The sequence below is a fragment of the Vitis riparia genome, chromosome 4, assembly GCF_004353265.1.
Source record: "Vitis riparia cultivar Riparia Gloire de Montpellier isolate 1030 chromosome 4, EGFV_Vit.rip_1.0, whole genome shotgun sequence".
Taxonomy (NCBI): Eukaryota; Viridiplantae; Streptophyta; class Magnoliopsida; order Vitales; family Vitaceae; genus Vitis; species Vitis riparia.
Genome location: NC_048434.1, coordinates 16939035 through 16962771, shown reverse-complemented (window position 1 = coordinate 16962771; position 23737 = coordinate 16939035). Strand labels below are relative to the sequence as shown.

At 34.9% G+C, this 23737-nt stretch overlaps 2 protein-coding genes and 1 pseudogene across 2 annotated transcripts; 1 reads left to right on the top strand and 2 right to left on the bottom strand.

Moving 5' to 3' along the window:
- The first annotated feature begins 3968 nt into the window (after positions 1-3968).
- On the top strand, positions 3969-5525 carry LOC117912343 (photosystem I reaction center subunit XI, chloroplastic). The gene is made up of 2 exons (XM_034826896.1): positions 3969-4218; positions 4906-5525. Exons 1-2 carry the CDS (start codon positions 4045-4047, stop codon positions 5395-5397), a joined length of 666 nt encoding a protein of 221 aa, XP_034682787.1. The 5' UTR covers positions 3969-4044; the 3' UTR covers positions 5398-5525.
- A 159-nt stretch (positions 5526-5684) lies between these two features.
- Positions 5685-6815, bottom strand: LOC117912344 (CRIB domain-containing protein RIC4). Its single transcript, XM_034826897.1, has 3 exons — positions 6446-6815; positions 6190-6327; positions 5685-6117 (listed from the first exon to the last, which is right to left on the bottom strand). Exons 1-3 carry the CDS (start codon positions 6570-6572, stop codon positions 5936-5938), a joined length of 447 nt encoding a protein of 148 aa, XP_034682788.1. The 5' UTR covers positions 6573-6815; the 3' UTR covers positions 5685-5935.
- A 1688-nt stretch (positions 6816-8503) lies between these two features.
- LOC117912345 lies at positions 8504-20224 on the bottom strand (annotated as a pseudogene).
- Between the last annotated feature and the right edge of the window lie 3513 nt (positions 20225-23737).

The window sequence follows — 23737 nt, the reverse complement described above, 5'->3', positions numbered from 1 at the left end:
AAAAATGGTGAGTTGAGTAGAGGAAGGAAAGTTGGGTGTGGTAAGCAAGTTTTTTTATATTAAGGGGTTTGAGTGAGAGCTAAGAGGAGGATTCCGGGGGGAGAAGGAAAGCAAGCAGATTCTAGGAAAGGTATGAAGTAGAGAGGATTGAGAAGGCTAAGAGAAAAATGCATTTTTGAGAGAAAGAAGAGTATAGAGAGACGATACCTATAGCTAAGAGCCAGGCATATCGACGCCTAAGAGGGGGTTTTACAGGTATGAGTATTCACTCCCTGCTATCCTTATTTCCTTCCTATTGATTTTGGGTTTATTTGATGCTTTGATGGGGATATTAGAGGTTGCATTTCATTTTATTCTATCATTGGACTTGATATTGCCTTGCTCATCTGATTTCTTTAAGCAAAATCTAAGAATGAATGTGAACGTAGACTTGTATTTTGCTATTGGATGCTTGAAAATCATATCTCTATTTTTGTGCGAAGCACATTTCCACTCTCCACCTGCTCTTCTATCTCATTGACAACCCACAAAATGGAGCTAGTACACCGATGTTTAGTTCGTTTATTTATGCTTTGTTTATTTTTTTTTTCTTGCTATTCTATGTTATTTGTCTCATATTTCCATGTTTGCCATTGTTGTTGGTTGAGGTATCCTACATGTAACACTGCCCGAAAGTATCAACTCCCTGACCATCCTTTTCACAACTTACTAATGTGTTGCTCTTGGTGAAGAATTGGATTTGGAACCCACAACACTGCTTTGTGATGATGCGACCACACAGTTGTTCTCAAAGACTTCCAGGACAAAATGATCTTCATGATGTTCATAGAGATATTAGGATGGTGTTGGTTCCTATAAAAATGAATTTGGGTTCTATACGGTCTCTTGTCATTGTGACAGCTTCTAAGCTTCAAGCCTTCTATAACGAATCCCTCCGAGTCCACTCACCTTCTCCAATCACCTCCACTAGGAAGTGTGTTTATCTCCTAGAAATAAAGCATGTCAGGCACCCATTTGATGATATATGTCAAATCTATGTCTAGATGAAGGCTAGTGATGTTTGAGCAGGACTATTGAGATTTGTGATTCGGTGGGCCCAAGGTTGTTTCATGTTGAGTGGTGACTTTGTGGGTGATGAGGTGGCAGGACCATTTAGATGGTATGTGGTGTCGTTTTTGTCTTGGAAAAAAAAAATGAGAATTAGAAGTTAAGAGGAAACTTGGAATTCTTTAATTCCAATAATGCCAGATTAACTCACCACCAACAAAGCAACCACATTTGCACCTCAGACCCCACTCCTGCATGGCCACCCTCCAATGTACCACCTTGAAGTACACGTGCCTGTCATCCTCTTAATTATTCAGCTTTTGATGTCAACATTTAATTTTCGAAACTCTAATTTTCAAATAATTTTCAACACTCCAATTTTCAAAACTTCAATTTTCAAAACTACAATTTTCAAAACTCCAATTTTCAAATAATTTTCAAAACTCCAATATTCAAGTAATTTTCAAAATTCTAATTTTCAAATAATTTTCAAAACTTCAATTTTCAAATATTTTCAAAACTTCAATTCTCAAATAATTTTTAAAACTCCAATTTTCAAATTAAATTTCAAAACTTCAATTTTCAAATAATTTTCAAAACTTCAATTTTCAAATCTTCAATTTTCAAATAATTTTCAAAACTTTAATTCTCAAATAATTTTCAAAATTCCAATTTTCAAATAATTTTTAAAACCGAATTTTCAAATAATTTTCAAAACTTCAATTTTCAAATTTTAGTTTTTCAAATAATTTTAATTGCACCATGGGTTTCAAATAATTTTAAGTCATTCATTTTCTTCTTCATTCATTAGGGTTTAAAGTCACTACAAATCCCATTTTTAAATAAACTTGCTACCTTTTCTTTCAGGTAAGCACTTTCACAATTTTTTTTATTTTAAAATAATTTTCCATTTTCCTTGATTTTTAATAAGCACGAAGACAATTTTCATAATTCCAAAGTAATGAAATTTGTGGGATTAATTCATGCAAAATAAATTGGGCTTTGGTGGGGGCCCAACATCTGTAATATTTTCTTTGAAAATAATTCAAGTGAAGTGTATGATTGATATTGTTTGATTTTAACCAGTTTTGTGTGAGATATTTTACATTTATCATTATGAGCTAACCTTGTTTCCATGACAACACATTCTTATTTGCTGCTAATTATTTGATAATTTCATTGGTATTCATTGATTTCTTCATCAATTGTCACACTCGTCTCACCTTATTTAGTCAAAACTCGTTTTTAGGGACTTAGAGGGCTATTGTGGTCTTTCGTCGTACCTTCCTAATAAGTGACCTGACCCCCGAACTCGACTTTGATTTTCCATATACTGTTTTTTTCAAATAAGAAGTCACACTTAGAGTTTTCTTTCTTATTTTATTTTCCCTTAAAAATAAAACAAAAATAAGTGGTGACTCTAAATATTTTCTAAAAATCATATTCTTCACCAAATAAATAAAAAACAAGTTATACTATTGAATGGAAACGCATCGTGCAACATGTGAGGTCCACACACCCTCACAAAAAAAAAAAGTTAACATTAAAATTTTGCTTTATTATAAGACAATTTTCTAAAAGAATTCTTTTTTTTTTCTTTAGAAATTCCCTTTTATTTCAAATCATCAATCCCAACTTTAAAACCATAAATCATATGGGCTTTAAAGGTTAAAAAAATGATTTAAAATATCTTCGGTAACTATTTTCAAGAATAATTTTATCTTCTTTATAACACGTTTAGCAACTAATAATTGCTTTCTATTTTCTATTTTCTATTATTAAGAATAAAAAATAGGATGTTTTTACATAATATTTTTTAATCATTTTATATTGTTTTTACTTATTTTTTATTGCTATTTTAAAATATAATTATATAAATATGTAGAATGATTCAAATAAAACATTAAATATAAAAATTATTTTTAAAGCATATTTAAAAGTATTAAAAATAGGTTAAAAACATTTTAGGTTTTCAAACAAACTTTTATATTACAAAATAGTTTTAAAAAACTATTCTAAAAAACTATTTTTGAAAATAGTTACATCCTTAATTTCTTCAATAACAAAGTTGTTTCCAAATACTCAAGTACTTTTAAAATTTTTATGGCCTCTAATATTCCATTTCCAAGAATTATTTTTTTTTACCAAATTTATAATAATATTAGCAACAAATTGGTTTCATATATTTCAAATTACTTTTATAAAAAATAAGAAAATAACTTGAATTAAAAATATTTTAAAACAAAGTCTTGACAAATTCGTTGAAAATTAGGTTATATCATAAATAATAAAAATTTATTGTCAAATATAAACCGTTTAATAATTCCTATCAAAATTTTTAATACTAATACTACTCATTTTGTACATAATCATAAAAGCATGTAATCCATTTAATAAATAGGTCGAGTTGAGGTGAATCGAGTCATCTTAGATTAATTTGAATACCATTGTAAAATTTTAAATTTATAATAATCATAAATTAATTTTTTTAAATAATTTTATAAAAAATATAATTGAAATTGTGCAATTTATTAATAAGAGTCTTTATATTGAAGGTTACAAATGGGTCAGGTTTAAGTCGAAGATTCTAAAAAAATCTTTTATTATAACATTCAACAGTAATACGATTTATTTAATAAATGGGTTAAGTTTAACTCAAAATTGGACACCCAATTAGGATTGGATTCGCATTCAATCCAATTTCAACCTGACCCACCATCCAACCCAATTCTAACCCCACCCATGACTCCGATCCGACCCACCATCCAAACCAGATCCCAACCCGACCCGCAACATTGAATTAAAGGATAGATAAGGGGATAAGGTCACAAGCACCAGGCATCCAATGAAAACCCAAGAACAACTACAACCACACCCCCAACATGGCCCCTCCAAATCTTTAACTCTTCTTTCTATCTATGTCCACCACTCTCCTCTTCATTTCTTTCTACCAAAGCCTCTCTAAACTGAGAGCCCTGAGATTACCAAAGAAGCAGGATGGCAACAGCTTCTCCGATGGCCAGCCAGCTCAAGAGCAGCTTCACCTCACCAACAACCTCTAGGGCCCTGCCTGTTGCCTCTCCCAAAGGCCTCTCTGCTTCTCCTCTTAGGCCATTTTCCTCTAGGAGGGCACCCTCCTCTTTCTCCATCAAGGCTATCCAGTCTGAGAAGGTAGCTCACAAAAACTACTTCAATTTTTATTTTCTCAAATTTTGATGAATGCTGAAATTTCTCAAATGGGGTGCCCTTATGTCTAGCCGTAAGGGTCCTATAGACAAAAGGGTGCCCATATAGATATAGTATGAGGGTGGTATAGACAAATGGGTGCCCATATTTCAAGAGATATTGTACAAATTTTTGTGCAAAATTCCACTATTAGGTCCTATGAACCAAAGGGTGCCCATTTCTCTAGAGAATTTATACACTTTTTATGAAATGTTCTATGCATATGGGTGCCCATATTTTTGGAGATTTTGTACTAATTTTTGTGCTTAAGGGTCCTATTCCTATAGAGAAAATGGTGCACATATTTGAATATATTTTGTAGATATTTTTGTGCCAAATTTCACTATAAGGGTCTTATAAACGAAAGGGTACCCATATTTGAAGAGATTTTATGGAAATTTTAGTGCATTATCCCACTATAAGGGTCCTATAGACAAAGGGTGCCCATATTTTACAAAGATATTTATATGTTATTAAAAAAAACACTTTTAAAATTAAATCTAACCTACTAGAAATATTACATACTTGCATAGGTATTTATTTATTTTTCCATTTATTTTCCTTTTATTATAATTAATTTAGAAAAATGTAAATATTATTATTATTATTATTTTTTTATTGCGCATTTTGCAGCCAACGTACCAAGTGATCCAACCCATTAATGGTGATCCATTTATTGGAAGCCTTGAAACACCTATAACTTCAAGCCCATTGATAGCCTGGTACCTGTCCAACCTTCCAGCCTACCGGACTGCAGTAAGCCCACTTCTTCGGGGCATCGAGGTGGGCCTGGCCCATGGGTTCCTCCTTGTTGGGCCCTTTGTGAAGACCGGCCCATTAAGGGACACCCCCATTGCTGGGCCAGCAGGGTCTCTAGCTGCTGCTGGACTTGTTGTTATACTGAGCATCTGCTTGACAATGTATGGAATTGCATCCTTCAAGGAAGGAGAGCCGTCGATTGCTCCGAGTTTAACCCTCACCGGGCGGACCAAGGAGCCGGACCAGCTCCAATCGGCCGACGGTTGGGCCAAGTTCACCGGAGGGTTCTTCTTCGGAGGAATTTCCGGCGTCACTTGGGCTTACTTCCTCCTCTATGTCCTAAACCTTCCTTACTTCGTCAAGTAGGGTTTTCGCCTATTGAGATGATCAAAGAATTGTATATTTGTTGACAACTTTTATCACAACCATCGTGTTTAAATTGCATGCATGCCTATTTAGATAATGAAGTACGTGTTGTTCTCTTTTTCCTTTCATTTCAAAGCAAAATGACTACTCTAATAGTCGCCAACTTAGACAAAGCAATGCCTATGTCATCGTCTCTATCTATTCTAGCAGAAGAGATGATCTTTTATATTTCATGGTGATAGTATGATTTTGCTTCATGCCACTGGCACAGATAAAGCAATGCATTGTGTCATCATCCTCCTATTTATTCCTTCAAAAGTTTTCAGTATCTATAGCATGCATATGTTTGAAGGCATTGTCCTTCTATGAGTAAAAATGTCTTTATTTTATGTACATACCAACCTACTAGTATCAGCATAGACAACATTGTTGGATCGAAAAGACAAACCATTTTCAACATCTCACAATCACAGAATCGCTAACCAAGCTAGGACGAACCCGAAACAAGAGGAGCATCAACATGTGCAGCCCTGGAAGACTAAAACTGCCTCAAGGAAACAGCAGGGAGAGACAGCAACTCTGGTGGAATGAGGTTGTCCCAGCCCTTTATAGGGTTTGTAGTTGCAGAACCATCCCATCCTATGTGTGTAACGTGCTTCACATCGGTTGGAAAACCTATCTGCATCTCCTCGTCCGAGTCTTCCATGTCTTCCTTAGGGACTGGAACGAAAGAAACGAATGATTTAGGAGAAGAAAACGATAGAAAAATGATGACCAAACAATGAGAGTTACCAAACAATTGAGAGAAGTTCTTGAAACCCTTCACCAGTCTATGGAAACCGGTGGAGATGTTTGGCTTTGGGAGGGCCAGGAGCCTGAATGAGTTCTTCATGCTATCGGAGAAGCTTTCTTGATCTTCCTCTTGTGCTCCTTTCACAAGGCAAATGAGAAATCAGAAACAAGACCCGATAAGCCTAAGAATCAAAAAACAAAACACACACACACACACACAAAAAAAAAGGAAAACCAAGAAACAAAGAGAGAGAACTGATGGTAGATGAGTTTGTGTCAGGTTTTGATCTTCTAGGCTGCTGCTCACTCACAGCCACACTGGCATAAGACACACAGCCTGCAGTGAAGGGAAGAACGACGAGCCTCTCCATTCGGTCTCTCATTGCTTATCAACAGTAACAAAGGAGAGGAGTAGGGAGGAGAGAGGAGACGTGGTGGTTGAGGAAATACAAAACTTCGAAGTGGAGTTGGTATATTATATTGGATGGTTGCTGGCTTTGTTATCAAGTTAGAATGATTCTACTAGTGGAAAGTTAAGAACCAGAATACAGAGTTTGGTGAGAAACAAAGATGGAGGTTTATGTTTACGAGCTCCAGCGATCAATCAACAAAAGTAGGTCTAATTGCTAAGTTTAACCTACTAATAGTTCAACTCTCAACACATTTGATAACATTCCAACCTTTAAGCCCTCTCAAAACCCTTCCTGTTTAAGTCCTCTTTTTGGTGGGCTCCTCCATTTTACTTGCCTCCCTTTTAGAAGAAGCCACCATTGTTTCTCACATCTTATCTTTCCTCTTTGTCCCTTTCCTGTTCTTTTCCTCCTTTCTCATTTCTTTCGGGTTTCTGGTTTTTTTCAATACTTGGTTTGGACTCCACCTTGAATGAGTGTATCACAAGTGATCTTTGATCCTAAAACATAGAGCTAATCAGTGATTAAGACCGGCTACGAATTTCTTCACTGAATGATGGTAGGGATTGAATAACAGGTTCTTGGGGAAAAGGATGTTCCTGGACCAGGAGGAGCAGTGACCGGTTTTTAGAACTCGGTGAGCCACCAAAAAACTCTATTGAGTTACTTGGCTGAACCACGAACTCACCAAAATTCACTGCATACTTCACTAGAATGGGCACACTGCTGTTACAATGAACTACTCAGTTGACTCAGTAACTCGGGGAAGTTTACCGAATCATGTTAACTCATCAATCCAAAGATGAAGAACAAAAGATATCCAAATCCCCATGATCAAAGACCCCAATATACAGCAATAGTAACAACTTGGTTTGACATTGAGATCAGTTTCAGAAATTATTTCAGGTAGAACCAGCCTTAATCCAGGGTTCGCAAACCTCCAAAAACCACCCACTGAGTTGACTCAGGAAATTAGTACAATGCATGAAAAACATTTGATCTTTACCACATCAATGAGTTTTAAGGATTTCAATTTTACTTCCATTTCTTGAGTTTTACTACATTAGGAGTTGAGCAGACCATTCAGGGCTTCCAAAAACTTCCTACTTCAACAATTTTAGACAAATTTAGAAGTTTTCACTTGCCCAGAAAGTTTTACAGAGTTGAGATTCATTAGACTAAAAGGAAAGAAAATCCCGGAACCAACAAGACTTCGAGTTTTCATTCTAAGTCACTTGTCCTGGAAATTCTAGGCCCCATCCAGTTGGCCTTTTTCACTTTCCCTTTCACTCATCATATTCTTTCTCCTAGTCCTCTCAAGAAATCTTCACCGTACTTTTTTTCTAAGCCTTTCCCCTTATTTTGTGGCACGTAATTCATTACATTCCATTGCAGGATAAGCCCTCTCTGCAAGACTTCAAAGGCCTGTCCTTCATCAGTACGTGTACAAAAGTCGAAAACTAATATGTCCAAAAGCAAGTCAAGACATCAATTATAGCTTGAGATTGTGTTCCATATTTTAATGGAAGTAAGAATTTCGGGTGATGTTTGGCAGACACACTGCAGCCAAATTAGAAAGTCTCTATATTGGCCTTTGTGTAGCATAGACGTGATCCCACAAAGAGTGAAGGAAACAAAAGCCAAAGAACAGGAGCAAAGACAAGAGCAAATTTTCATCTATGTTTCATCATTGGAGAAATTGAATCACAACATGGAATGTATCATACAGTTACATCCGTCCATTGGGTGGGTGGGGGGTCGATATTAGTTTTGAGGCCTGACCCTTCAACTAAATGATTTGCTAATATGATCTAAAGCTACTGTAGCATGGAAGAATCATTTTGCATAATAGTATTCAGGAAATAAAAAATAAAAAGCCGATGAATATAAAATTACCTTAATTCTCAATTAGGCATCAATGTCAAGATCAATAGGAGCAGACTGGAAATCATGGACTGAACAACCATGATCTCTTCATTGAATTGTGGAGGTCTTGAATTACTTCCGCGGTCTAGATGAACCCTTGATGAACTGTTTCCGACTTATGGCAATCAAATCCGGTGAGTACTCACTGGCATAATTTATAGCTTGGTGACTTGCAGCATCACCAGTAGTCTGCACAGGAGCAATGCCCATGCTTAAAATGATGGAACCGATGAATGTCTCTAATGATTATTTCCCTGCCCAAGAGCTCAGAAGTATACTTGATAAAGTTGTGACAGTCAATGCAAACGCGAAGGTTTTTCATGACCCGGATCGGTGTTCCAGGAGCAGTACTAATGATGCCATAAGCAATGGCAAGTTTTTCACTGTGATAACCTAGTAGGACTTGTCTTTGCTCTTGTTCTACATCTTGCATCACTGGTGTGACGTCAGTTGAATACCCGATTTCCTTTAACCTTCCAATTAGCTCATCTAAGTATGAATAAATCTTAGTGTCCTGTGGATGAGACCTATCTCCCATGACAAAGCTGTGCACTTGATTCTTCAGCTGAATCCAAGATTGACTCGGGTTTTTCTTAACCCCTCTCTGTTGCATCAGACTCCTGATTTTAGCTGCCTCTTCCCATCTTTGCTCAGTGGCACAAATGCTAGAAAACAGAATGTAAGGTCCTGCATCAAATGGTTCAAGTTCAAGTAATTTTTTGCAGACCCAGATCCCCATCTCGATGTTTTTGTGGACTCGACAAGAAGATAGAAAAGACCTCCATACAGAGCTCAGCTTGGAGATGGCATTGTTATGAATGAACTCCTTTATCTCATTTAGGCGACCAGCTCGGCCATAGAGATCAACCATACAGGTGAAGTGCTCAGCTCCAGGCCTGATGCCATAGACTTCTCTCATCAATCTGAAATGTTTGCAGCCTTCTTCAAGCAGCCCGGCATGGCTGCAGGCAGTTAAAACGCCAACAAAGCTGACCTCGTTCGGTGTAATCCCCTCATTGATCATCAGCTCAAAAAGCCGAACAGCCTCTCTTCCTTGTCCATGTAAAGCACAGCCAGATATCATTGAAGTCCATAACACAACGTTACGATCTTTAGCTTGGTTGAAGATCAACCAAGCATCATTCAAGCTTCCACATTTAACATACATGTCAATGATTGAGGAACCCAGGAAAACATCCAGTCCATGTCCAATTTTCTGAATGTAGCCATGGACCTGCCTGCCAAGCTCCAAAACCCCAGCACTTGAACATGCAGAAACAACGCTTGTGAGGGTAAATTTATCGACCTCAACCTGGGAACAAATCATAGAGCTAAAAGTCTTCAGAGCATCTTCAAACCTACCATTCTGAACATACCCAGAAACTATTGAACTCCATGAAACACTTTCCACCACTGCATCATCACAAGACTCATCAGAATTCATCATTGAAGACTCTTGAGGCAAGTGTTTGAAAATCACTGACGCCTTTTCCATTTCCCCACATTTGCAGTACATATCTATAAGTGAATTCCTCACAAACCCATCATCAAGGACTCCAACTTTCAGTACCTGAGCATGTATCTGCTTCCCTAGTCCCAAAACTGATAAGGAAGAGGCCAACACCAAAGCTATGGAGAAGGTGAGTTTGTTGAAAGCAGGTCCAGCTGCAACCATCTTATACAGAAATTCCAAGGCAACTCTTTCACAGCCATTTCGCATCAGCCCATCTATCATTGTATTCCAACTTGCAGCATCTTTTCCGGGCAATTGCCTAAACAGATCAACAGACTTTTGCATATCTCCAATCTGTAGATAGGAGCTCATCATTATATTCCAAGACACAGTATCTTTCTCGGCCATCAGACCAAACAACTTCTCTGCATATCCAAAGCACCTGCATTTCACATAATAATCAAGGATAGAGTTGTTCAACACAGCGTCTAAATCAACCCCATTCCTCAGAATCCAACCATGAATTCCCTTCCCAATTCGAGAATCATTCACATTCGAAGAACAACTCTTCAAAACTATGGACAAAGTGAATTGATTGGGGCAAACACCTTGATCCTGCATCTTGGTGAATAGACCCAGAACATCAGCAGACAACCCAATTCGAGCAAAACCCGAAATCAAAACTGTCCATGAGAAGACATCCGTTTGGGGAATTTCTTCAAACATTTTATGTGCTTTTTCCAAATTCTGGGATTTCGCATAGAGATTCAGAAGATGGTTCCCTCGAATACCAACACAACCATTCTTGATTAACTTAGCATGAAGAACCTCGGAGTTTGGGTAGTTCATGGAATCACTAAAGGTTGAAGAACTGTACCAATATGATTTAGGTGTGATCGGGATTTTCTTGGTGATGGAAATTACAGAGAAAATTTGAGGGCACCTCACAAATGATACCCCAGGACTTAAGTAACAATAACCCCATTTCATTTTACCACTTTTTGTTAACAATTTTGGATCAGCTCATTGTTTAATGGAAGATTTTGAGCGCCGTATGAGCAATGGATACTGGATTTCAGTTTCCACGGTCTGTTTGGTTGATGAGAAAACTGCATGAAAAAAGGCAAGAAACTAAATATTTGAATCACATGGTTCTTCATTTCTCCCTTCCAAGAAGTGAAAAATAAAGCAGTAGAAAATATTAGATTCAGGATTTCATTCCGTTTCCTCCACTTTCTCAGCAGCCAAACGGAGGCTGCATTAGATGCATCTGCCGTGCATGCATCGAAGTGTGATCCTACACTCAAAACGACGTCGTTTCATAATCCTAAATTGGTTTATAAACTACCAAAATTAGCCACCCAATTTTTCTTTTTCAATTTTACTTTCATAATTAAAAAAATTCAAAAACATCCCAAAAATGATGTTTAATCATTTAAAAAATTAAACCATAAAAATATACAAATACTACTTTGACTATCAAAAATTAAATTTTCAAAATCATCAAAACTAATTAAAAATTATTAAAAAAATAGTTTATTTTTATTGCCATATAAGTAAAATATCTAATATTTTTAAAGATAAAAATAAATTTGAAATAGACTTAGAAGGGTAGGTTGAAAGGCCAAACCAATCATAGAGGCCAAGCCTAAAAAGGGAAAAGTAGTCAAAAAGCCTGAACTCGAAAAAGAACACATCACAACAATCTGCAAGCAGGGAAGGTGAGGAAATCCATCACATTACATTTATATGTAAAGCTAGTAACATTATACAAAAGAATAAGCAGATAATTTTGGTATTAGACCCACTACTACAACTGCAGAGATAAACGTATAGGTTGAGCCTTGATGCTAGGAAAGAATTAAGGATAAGGTCAGGCAATTACAAATATCAAAGAGGAGGATAGAAGTAGGAGGAGAGGGAAAAGCCCAGGAAGAGCAGGCCTCCTACTGTTGCAACTGTGCCTTGGGAGATCTTGGATGCTAGCATGCTTCCTCCCACCACTGCCAGTGATGTGCAGATTGTGTGCCCTATTGTTGCCCCCACTGCTACTCCGATCGCATTCTTGTGTGTTGCCAGCTGCACATTCACAAACTTCACCTTTCAGCAACTGAAATGAAAAGGATTGGGATGTGGAAGATGAATGCATGCTATGAAATTATGCCTGTGTGTAAGGGATTGATTGGATGTGTTGTTCGTTTACCAATTTATTACGTTTTGTACTTCCAGAGAACTTCAAAAGCAAAGAACATGGGAACATGGACAGCAATGATGTGTGGTTTGTGGGTCAAGGGATGGGCCCAAACAACCAAAAAATTCAAGATTCTAAGCATTTAAAAGAATTGTCCAATGGAAAGCTAATGAAATTATACACTCAGTATGTAGTCAAAAATTTCAAAATACGAGGTTTTTTTTTAAAAAATAAAAATAAAAATAGACGGAGCAGGCCTTTCCAGCAAGATAAGTGGCTCAGGAGTAGTTGACCCTTGGGCCTAGGTTCACTTTAACAACTATGTGGAGTTTTTCAGGGTATCTAGGTTTTATCCTAAATCCTTGTGCACCATGAGGGAGTTGGGGCATGGAGGTTTCCCCCAACATAAAAATAAGAGGGAGATAAATTTGATGTTGATGAACTGCATCATAGGCATCATAGGCACCATATGCAACTGATGACATTAAGATTTGAGCGTCTCCCAAATTAAGGTCAGACGCAAGTCTATTTCCTTACAGTTTTGAGGTCTCTCGTTTGTAAGACCCACTTAGATGGCACCTCTTGTATACCCTGAGTATATATTTTTGTTTACCTGTAAGAAAAATCTCATTTGTAGGACCTGACTTGTATCGGACCCATATTGTTTCTACATTAAGCTAAATTAGGTCCGGCAATAATTAATTCTACTTACTTTTGTGGAGAAACCAGTTTGCAGTATGCAAGACACTGAACAACGATTTCAATTTCAATGGAGGAGCCACTCAACAAACAAATTAAAAATAATATAAACATAAGCCAAGATGGACTAGATGGAAAAAGAAATTTCTAACCGCAATTGTTGCGATCTGGCTGCGATCCCCCCACTCAGCTAGAAAAGTCAAAATAAAAGACTGCACATGATAAAACACAGAATGCCTCAGTATATGAATATCATGAGACATCAACAACTGTGACCAAAATTTTCTTAACACATATTGTAACTATAGAATCAAATGTCCTTTGTAAGCCTCAAGAAATGGATAAAAGGATTAATACGAAGCTGAGGAAACAGAAGTTCCATGTAACCAGAAGGTCATAGTATGTTCCACAAGACATACCTCCAAGAATATTGGTGTGCAGAATCTTGAAAAGAAGCGGCGGAAACTTGTTTTCCCTTGTCCAGACTCAAGTTTCTCTTCAACCTAAACATATGAATCAACAAGTAATCTCAGGATAACCATAATAACGTGTTCAAGAACAAGGGGAAAAAAACTTGTCAGGGTGTCAATACTAATGCAACATTTTTCAGCCACTAATTATATATGAAGTAGAACTTGCACGGGTAAGTGAGGATAAAAATATTTTAAAAAATTTGAGTAATGGATCCTGCATTCTTTTGGATGAACCTGGGGCTTTTATACAAGGAAGCAAAATGACAAATAGCACCTATAGACCCTGCCTACATATCCAAATTGACCAGCCTATTCTAGCTCTATGTTGCATGGACACTTTTAGATATGTACAGCTGTATGAAATAAGCGTCAAGCCATGACAAACTTCATTTAGATCATATATCCCTTGCACATATATGCAGCACAACATAGAAATATTTGCTATTATTTTTAATCTAAAGTATTACATAACTTAATATACTAGGTAAATGAAACTTTGGCTTTCTGAACAAGACACTCCATATGAGTTCAATACTCCATCATGCTAATGCCAGAGTGGCTTGGCATTGATATTTTATGATCTTAGTCTGTATAGACATTATAAAGCCACTGAAAGCAACAGATCAGGACTTGAATCCAGATGGCAGTAGATCTGATTTATAAGTGATGAATGACACTCTCGTCAGAGCTGCACAACATAGCGGACAGTAACAGTGCTCTTGATTTTTTCCCTATAATTCAATTTAGTAAAGATCTTAATGAAACACTTGGAAGAATTCTAAAAGAAATGATGGCACTAACATGTTTTCACATAATCAAGCAAATGTTCCCAAAAACCATATCACAGATTATAAGTATCATAAATATTTGTTATACGGTCCCCTCAAAACTTGAGAATGTGTAATCCAACTTTAGTAACATTTTAAATTACCAGTAAGAACGAACAAGCATTATATCATCATACTGATCTAACCAAACAAGAGTCTAGAAAGTGGAATAGAAAGGCAAAAGTAGATAAGAAAATGAATCAGTTTTCTACACCTATACAAATAAAGTGAATCTGCAACTGATATTTAATGAAAAACATACTTCCTCCATTTCCTTTTTCTGGGATGCCTTTGAATCTGATCTCCAAGCAATATAAAGCAGCCGCAGTCCGAAAAATGCATAAAGAACTACACACAAAAAGAGTATGGGACATCTAAGTTCATATTAACCTCATTCAAAAGCCCAAATGACTCATAATTTAATTGCATAATCAAGTTCGAAAAACATCATCCATGCAATGTAATATAAAACCAATAGAAAGCTAAGCTTTCAAGATTTACTCACACTTAAATATGCATATAACTAGTCATATTGTGTAGACAATATCTGGGGTATTGTTATACATTATCCTATTGATTTAAAAGTACAGTCCAATTTTCAGAATTTTGGTTCCTCAAATATTGACAAACATTTGGATTGTGATATCAGGATTGTTCGGACCTTACTTGTGAAGGTGGTTAGGGATGATGATATCATCACTACATGAGAGAACATAATGATATCATCACTACATGAGAGAACATAATGATATCATCACTAGATGAGAGAACATACAAGCAAGCGAATGACAACATCAGGCATTGCATCTCAAGAAATGTCACAGAAGGATCCACAATACAAAGGATTAGAATTTCATAGCTGATATTAACTTTATGGTACATAAATCTTGCTACAACATACACATCATCATGCAACATTATCCAAAAAAAAAAATTTCATCATGCAACATTAATGAGAGCATTCCCTAAAAATGTTGGGAGGCCAAAAGCTAATAAAACTGAGGGTCTATCCAACCTTCTAATGGAGGGATGGGTAAATAAGGAGAGAGAGGCTATGAAGGTTCAATGGGTGGCTGTGCCAAATTTTTCATATTGCTTTAGAGTTTGGGCATTCCTTCTACTGGGTTCCTCAAGCAGCTCACCACATGGTGGATTTGTTAGCAAAATAGGAATCAATCAGTTAATCAAGTTTTGCATTCATGGTTGTAACCACTTTTAGTTGTTGCCGTAATTTTTCTTGTTTTAATGTGAAGTAGCAAGGTACTTCTCAATGCTAAAAACTTGATGGTAGAACAGCATATTATCCACCTTGTATCAGCAATTAAGGTGTTTGTCTTTACTTTATTTGGCTGGCGCTGCTGTATACTAGTTTGTGCCCCCCTTTTAATACTAAGGGCACTTTAATATATCTCTTATTTTTCTATAAAAGGAAGAGTCTTCCAAGAAGTCAAAGGTCTGTATCTAGTAAAGATTGACATGGATTCAAAGAATAATCATAGGAATTTAATGAAAGAAATTGTTACCAGATCCTTGCCATTAGGTGAAGAAACCAACCCCCCCCCCCAAAACAACACGAACAAAACATCATTCTAGTCATGAATAAGATCATTGAAAGAAAGGTGGGTCCTAAATTTGGAGAATTCCGGGTCAAGGATTCTTCGGCTTTGTAAAGGAGAGAAACAGCATTGGCCTCCATTAGAAAAACATGAGACAAAGGACAGCCCAATACTTGCAGATGCTTACCCACCAGCACTGAAGACAAAAATAAATGCCTTACTCTATTCCTCACAAAAGAAAAAATATATTTATATTTTCTTGTCTGAGTCCTTAAAGATTCAAAAAAGGGAAGGGAGGGGAGGGCAGATTGTGTTTGAGACTATTCCTCACCTTTGAGGAACTGAAATACTGTCTAGAGACCCACCACTAACATCTCACCACAACAAATAATGCTGCCACAACCAAATCCACTGCCATTTCTACCTCCACTAACTCCAAAATCAACATCCATAACCTTCCCCTTCATAGAGACTGCCACTGCTACAGCTTTTAAAAGAAATACCAACACGTCCGCAAAGCAGAATTGCCATCACCACACTATAATTACCACAACCACAACCACAACCACAACCACCTACACAATGAGACTAGCCCAACTCCATCATTATCACTATATCAACTCCCAACACTACTTGATGAAAAATAGCATTGCTACTGCCACCAAAACAGAACACCATCACCAATACCTTAACACTACAGCAACTGCCACATCAACACTCATATTCCCCATTCATCCATACCAACACCACTGACATCAACCCCATTGCAACCCCTTCCAACCTCATCACCAAATTCCCTAGCAACTCCTCTGCCACCTCTTATAGAATAATAATCACTGCCTACTCCAACACCACCATAACCATATAATAGAAAGTTCAATATGCCCATTTTTTCCCAGCATATTACCTAGCACTATAGACTTATAGGAACTGGTTACTTAAAGAACTCATCCTTCTCAAATAGACCCCTCCATATCAACATCATTATTTCATTAGTAATTACACTATGCCTCATTAAGAGAAGAAAACAAATTTCAAATTGAAACAATATTTTGAGAATTAAGTGGAAAAAGGTGGCCAAGACAGATGGAAGTCGGAAAGGATTTTTCTTTTTCTTTTTAAAATTTTTCTGGCTTGGCAGCATAGATATTCAAAATATTAAGTCAAGATGGCTTCTAAGCACAAGCCAATAGTTTCTATAATAGACTTCAGTAAAGATTATAAAATGAAGAATAAGAATAAAAGGGAGAAAGGAAGCAAAAACTGCCAGAAATGGACAACTAAATTTATGTTAAGAACTATACAACCAATTTCAAATTTTCTACATGCATCAGCAATCCAATAATCAAATATAAGAGTAGGTCATAAGTCAAAACTAAAATCAGCCAGCATGAGGCAACCAAAAGGTAAACAATCAAATCGATGTTTTAAAATAATTAATGTCAAGCGTCAAAATAATCAGGAAGCAGAATATGAAAAAGCATTGCATAAAAACTAAAAATGAACACATGCACTGCAATAAAGCAACATAAAAACGTAAACTATATACCTGTAGCTGCACTATTTGTATGCTTCCTTGATATCAAATTTGGCACAATCCTGCCAAGCCCAGTGGAGAGTACCTAATTGGCATGAACAACAACTTTGACCTTGACAAAACTGAGAATAAGGGAAAACTTAATAATAAATCGTGCTTCATAGTTTCTGAAACTACAGAAAACCTATGGCACATGAAAATGATCATTGCATCACACCCGTGCATTGGGGCATCAGAAGAACAAATGGAGAAAGCCGAAGCACAAAAAGGCACAGCTCTTGTATGGAAAATAAACAAGAAAATAGATAGCTTACCGTCATTACAATCAAAGCACTGAGTGCACCAGATAAAACAATTGATTTAGGGTGTCTCATTGCCATAAGAGCTGCTATTATAAATGTTTCATCTCCAATCTAATAACACCATTATCAATAAAACATTCATCAGATGCAAATATAACAAAACTGGTAAACATACAGTACCACAGATAACAGTTCGAGGCTCACTATAATAATCAACAGAAAAATGCCCATTTCTAAGGTCCAAAATGTTAAGACAACAAGACAGTATTTTTAAATGTATCATATGCTGTTTGATACTTTCTTGAGATGATACATTGGTACCATTAGAATATGTGATCCATTCTCACGGCCAAATAATTATGACCTCCAAAAACACATAAAATAGAACTGGCAGCAAAATGAGACATTTTGGCAGTGAATCACAAATTTATTTATGAAATTGACCAAAAACAAATAGAACTAAGAACTAATTGCAAGACCTAAACAACAATTATTGCTACATAAAAACATTAATAAGAAGAATAGCACTAAGAATCGAGTGAACGAACCTCACTAACAATTATCATTGACAAACTTGCAAAGAAAGCATCAAAAACTCCAAGACCAGAATCCAAACTGAGATCAAGACTAATAGAATCAGGGTCCTTCTTGTCTCCTGTAGTTTCAACCTCAAGGTCCTCCAGAACAATCTGTGCCCAGATATTTATACAAACGTATAACATCCATGCAGAGAGAATAAACATGAGCATATAAGTAAAAACTTTCAATACATATAGATTCTAAACCAATACCTCCTCTTGTTGTAAGGTTATAATTATCAATGCCAAAATTTCTTTTTTTTTTTTTTTTTGATAGGTAAAAAGAGTGATTAAATTAAAAGTGCTTGAAAAAGGTGCATCAAAAGTATACATGGAGTATACAAACGTATAACATCCATGCAGAGAGAATAAACATGAGCATATAAGTAAAAACTTTCAATACATATAGATTCTAAACCAATACCTCCTCTTGTTGTAAGGTTATAATTATCAATGCCAAAATTTCTTTTTTTTTTTTTTTTTGATAGGTAAAAAGAGTGATTAAATTAAAAGTGCTTGAAAAAGGTGCATCAAAAGTATACATGGAGTATACAAAAAGCACCTTCCGGCAAGCCAAAGGAAAGGCCAACAACAACCCGCCCCCGAACCAAGCCTAAAGCATAAAACACCTAGAGAAAACTTATCAATGCCAGACTTTTACTTCAATCAAGTCCCTCTCATGGCTGCAAGTTGACCCAATTTACACTTTTGTAGGTTCTCATTTGTTCATCATTATTGACTTATATTTCCAGAGCCTAATTTTACATTCTAGGTCTTGATTTTACTTTTCTGAGCACCTCTAGTGTATTTTCCAACAGCATTTACTTTTGACCCAAAACTGATCATTCATTACTTTGAGAATCACTCTGCTTTCTGTTTCTTTACCATATTCTCCCTTCAGGCTTTGTGGGATCCTCTTCATTGGAGCATTGAAAATAATCTAGAGAAAGAATCCAATTCTCTCAAGCAATCACTTGATCCCACAACCATCCCCAAACTGGTGCCCATTTATACTCAAACACATGGTAGTCCAATTTTTTTAGGTGAAAGCTCCAATTTGACCAATTCAGCTGATGGAGCAGCTCAACCAGCTTCAGTGTTTAATAGCCAAACAGTCTTTTTCTGCAGAAAATTGAAGTTTGGAAAACAAGAGAGCATTTGAAGTCTTTGATTGGAAAATCTACCATAACCCATCTTGAAGAGGCTATACCAATCTTTCTGCACCATTTTCTCCTTCCTTCTTTCTCTTTAGAAAAGAGAAAGCAGGTAGCAATTTCTGCCCTTGTTGCTAAATGGCCCTTAATTTTTCTATTCTGGCTCTCAATTTTCATTCTTTCCATATTGAAACCAAAGGAATATAGAAGAAAGTTGGCTTCGCTAAGCCCAGCTCAATTCGCTACTTCGGCCCCAAATTTCCAATTTTTTCTCCATTTCCCCCCAACCAAACAGAAACCAACCCTAATTTTCCATTTTTTTCCCCAGAAATTTCCCTTTTCTTCCCACATTCTCACAGCAACCTAACAGAAACAAAATGAAAAGAAGAACAAAATGACAGAGGAGTAATCACCTTGCTACGCCGTCCCAGATCCAGAACCGATCCATTCGTCTCACCCTGTTCAATTCCATCCACAGATTTACAAAAAACCTCAACAACAAACCACAAACCAATCACGATCAATAAAACGGAGACGCAAAATCGAAACAGTACCTGAGACAAGGCCACGCAAAAGATGGACGCAAGGAGAAAAACAACAGCAACCAAACCAAATCTCCTTCCACTTGCCCTGAAGTACAAATAAGAACCCATGGCGTCTGAATTCGGAGAAATCCAAAGGGAAAATGAGATACTCTCGGGAAATCAGATCTAGATACCAGATCTCAATCGCCTTTTTATGGAGTGCTGGTTTGCTTGCTCGGAAACACCTAAGCCCGTGACATTATAAGGGAAGTCAAGAGATTTTGCAGTCGTGCAAGATCTCCTAGACTTGCTCGGGACAAGTTGCATCCAGTCCTACGTTATATATCACTCGGTTTCTCTGTCGGTCTTGCCATGCTCCAATTTTTTCAAATTTTTAAAGATGAAGGTCGCGTTGTCTATATGGACTCCACCAAATGGTATATACGCGACCTAGGTTGACACTAAGGTCCTCATAAATATTTCTAAAAATATTTTTCAAAAATAAAATGAAAAAATAAATAAATAAACTAGAGGCTATTTTCAATTGGTTTTTTTAATAAAAAAAAATTAATTTAAAAAAATAATAATAATTACATTGTTGGTATTTGAATAGTGAGTATTAGATTCGTCGTTAATCTAATCCAACAATGTTGGTTGATAATCCTCTTATTGCTCTTAAGCATCTGCACCAAGGTTAATCAAGGGGTTCCTTAATTGTATTCATCAAGATAGAATTGGGTAAGGGAGGAAATCCCCAAGATTACGTGATTTTAAAGTTTTGCGAAGAATTAAGTGGCTATGAATTGAATAAGAGTGTGTGCACAAGTGAAGGAATGCTTAAGTTTTAAGGGCAAGCTTGTTTTTTTTTTGTAGTGTAAGTCTTATTTATATAGTTTCTGCTTGTTATGTCTTGAATGGTTAAGGGGGAAGGGATAAAGTCGACTTTCTCCTTGTGAATGAGTCGTAGTTGGTTAAGCATGTAGTATCATGTCAAGTCTGTTATTAATTGGTTAGATATGTGACAAGTGACACTCAATAGGTTTCAGGGATATTGGTTGTTGATGGGGCATGTTACTAACTAGGGTTCGCTTGTTTTACTGAGTCACAAGAGTGATAAGTCAAGCAAAAGTGAGCATAACTTTGACATCCAATTGCTCGTGTTGCGGTGCTTAGTGCCCTCAAGAGCTCTCTCTCGACTATGACCACTTAGGACTAGAAGAATCAGACAATCTTCATTATGGTACATTAGGTTAATAGGTGAAATCGAGTAGGATTGATAGTTCTAGTCTCACCCAAGCATCGACGCCCAAACTACAAGAAGAGTGTGGGCGAATGGATGGAGATGGGAGCTTGGTTCCCTTGAATGAAGTGCAATGTAAGGGTGCTTGGCATTCCAAAGGAATCAACCTCGTGTGAGGGTGCTTGATGGTTGTATTGCAGACTTGCAGTCGAGTTGTTTTGGTCAATAGACCCCAGTGGTTATGTATGGATGAACTCGATACCTCCATACACAATCATCCTTCTTTCATTACTCTTTTGTCACTCAATACTTAATTTTTTTTACATACCATATTCATTAGACAAACATATTCTAAATTAAGCAAAACCTTATGGATAAAATTAGTCAATTTTTAAAATAACATGAAACTAGAAAAAAAATCAACCTAAAAATTCACAAACAAAAACTCATTTCGAATAATTTTGGTTTCTCTTTTACATATGGTTAATAATTTTTCAAAATTTCTCATTAGAAAAATGGGCTTCAAACCTATTAAGACTTGATGCACTAGATTCATTAATGAATATGATAATTTAAAAATAAAAAAAAAAGAACTTGAAGCTCAATTATTAATCAAATAATACAACAAATTCATCGAAAAAACTAAGCTAGAATAAATATATTGTTCTTCCTTTGTACAAAACCATAATTTGCCATATATTCGCACCAAATAAAGAGACCAAACATCAAAAGTCTATTAATTTTAAAAAACAATTTGGAACTCTAAAGCCAATCTAAGTAATAGTAAATTTGAGATATTGGAATTGATCCAAAATTATAATTGTGATCTTGCAACTGTTTTTTAAAATAACTTTTTGTTCTCTAAATAAATAAATAAATAAAATAAAACACATTTTCAAGCAAAAAACTATTTTTCAAAAAATATTTTTAGTTGTTTTCACTTATTTTCTATGGAATGTTTTAAAAAATAATTATATAAAATGATTAAAAATAAAGCATTAAATATAAAAATTATTGTTAAAACATATTTAAAAACATTTCAAGTCTCCAAATAAACTTTTGTTTTACAAAATATTAAAGAACAATTTTCAAAAATTATTTTTCAGAACTATTTTCAAAAATAGTTACCAAACAAAACCTATATTTTTATGAATTTTTTCATTAGACAAAAAAGCTCTAAAGTAATATTTAATGTGTCAAATTTTTTTTATGATAATTTCACTATTTTTTTAAAAAATAAATTAGAATCCAAAAATGAGTCTAATAAATATAAAAACCATAACAAATTAAGAAGAAAAAAAAAAAGGACTACTATTTCTCCTCTACATCCAATTATAATTTTTGGAATTATCTCACTCAACATAATCCAGACCAAGGCAGAGTTAATTTTTATGTTCTTTAAGACTAGTGAGTTTCAAAATTAATTTTGGATTAAAAAATTAAGACAATTTTTTATTCTTAGAAATTTTGTGAAGAAATAAAAAGAAATAAAATAAATAGGAAAATGAAGGAAAGAAAAAGTGAAAAAAAATTAAAAATAGATTTAAAATTAATAAAATATTTTTATGTGCTACTTCAAACTAATATTTCTTATTTTACATCTTCTATACAAAGATTAAATAATTTAAAAATATGTAAGTTTCTCATTAATATTTGATTTTTAAAACCAAATATAAAAAAATCATTTTACTTTTTATTTTTTTTCAATACAAAAATTCATAAACTGAGAATAAATTCATAATATTCTAGTAGTGATTGCTAGTAAATATATTTTTAGCGAGCTTTGCATTTTTTAAAATTTATTTTAAATAAAACATTATCAACTATTATTATTTTTAAAGTATTATTAATTATTTTGAACAAAAATATAATTATATATTAATATTTTTATTAAGATGCTAATATTCATATTTTATATATCTTTCTATGATATTTACTACTATGAATTTTTTCACAAAAAATAGATTTATGATTTATTATAATATTATTTTACATATTTTATCAAATATTATTTATTTTTAATTCATAAATGTAAAATAGTTTTTAGTAACTTAAATTGAATTTAATTTCATATAACTATAAATTAAATTTTCAAAATAAAATAATTTTTTTAAATAAAACATTAATTCTTTTATTCAATTTGGTTTTCTGCCTTTTGTTTTTTTAAACTACTTTTAAAAATAGCTTACCAAACACACTATTTCCAAAAATAATTAAAAAAAGAAAAGAAAAGATTTTGTTAGTTTATATATCTTTAATTACAAGTTTCAAAAATAAATATGACATTCAACATCATTTATTTATTTAAATGAGATTTCTTTTTTCTTTTCTTTTTTTTTAAGTATTTTTAAAAATGGCTTACCGATCACACTATTTCCAATAATAATTTTAAAAATGGGATTTTGTTTTTTTACCTTAAAACAATTTTTAGTTACAAGTTTGAAAAACATGACAAAAAAAAACCCTAAAATAAATAAATCAATGTTATAAATGCATTCATAAAATGCATTCAATACAGTGATGGATGACCACCACCTTCTCCCTCCTTCCTCTTTTCCATGTGCCCGCTTTATTACTTTTAATGTCCCAATTATTTTAAGCTTCATTTATTACATTTAAGACCATAAATAAAGTAGCAATTAATTGAAGACTTTTGTATAAAAGGCTCTTGGAATGAA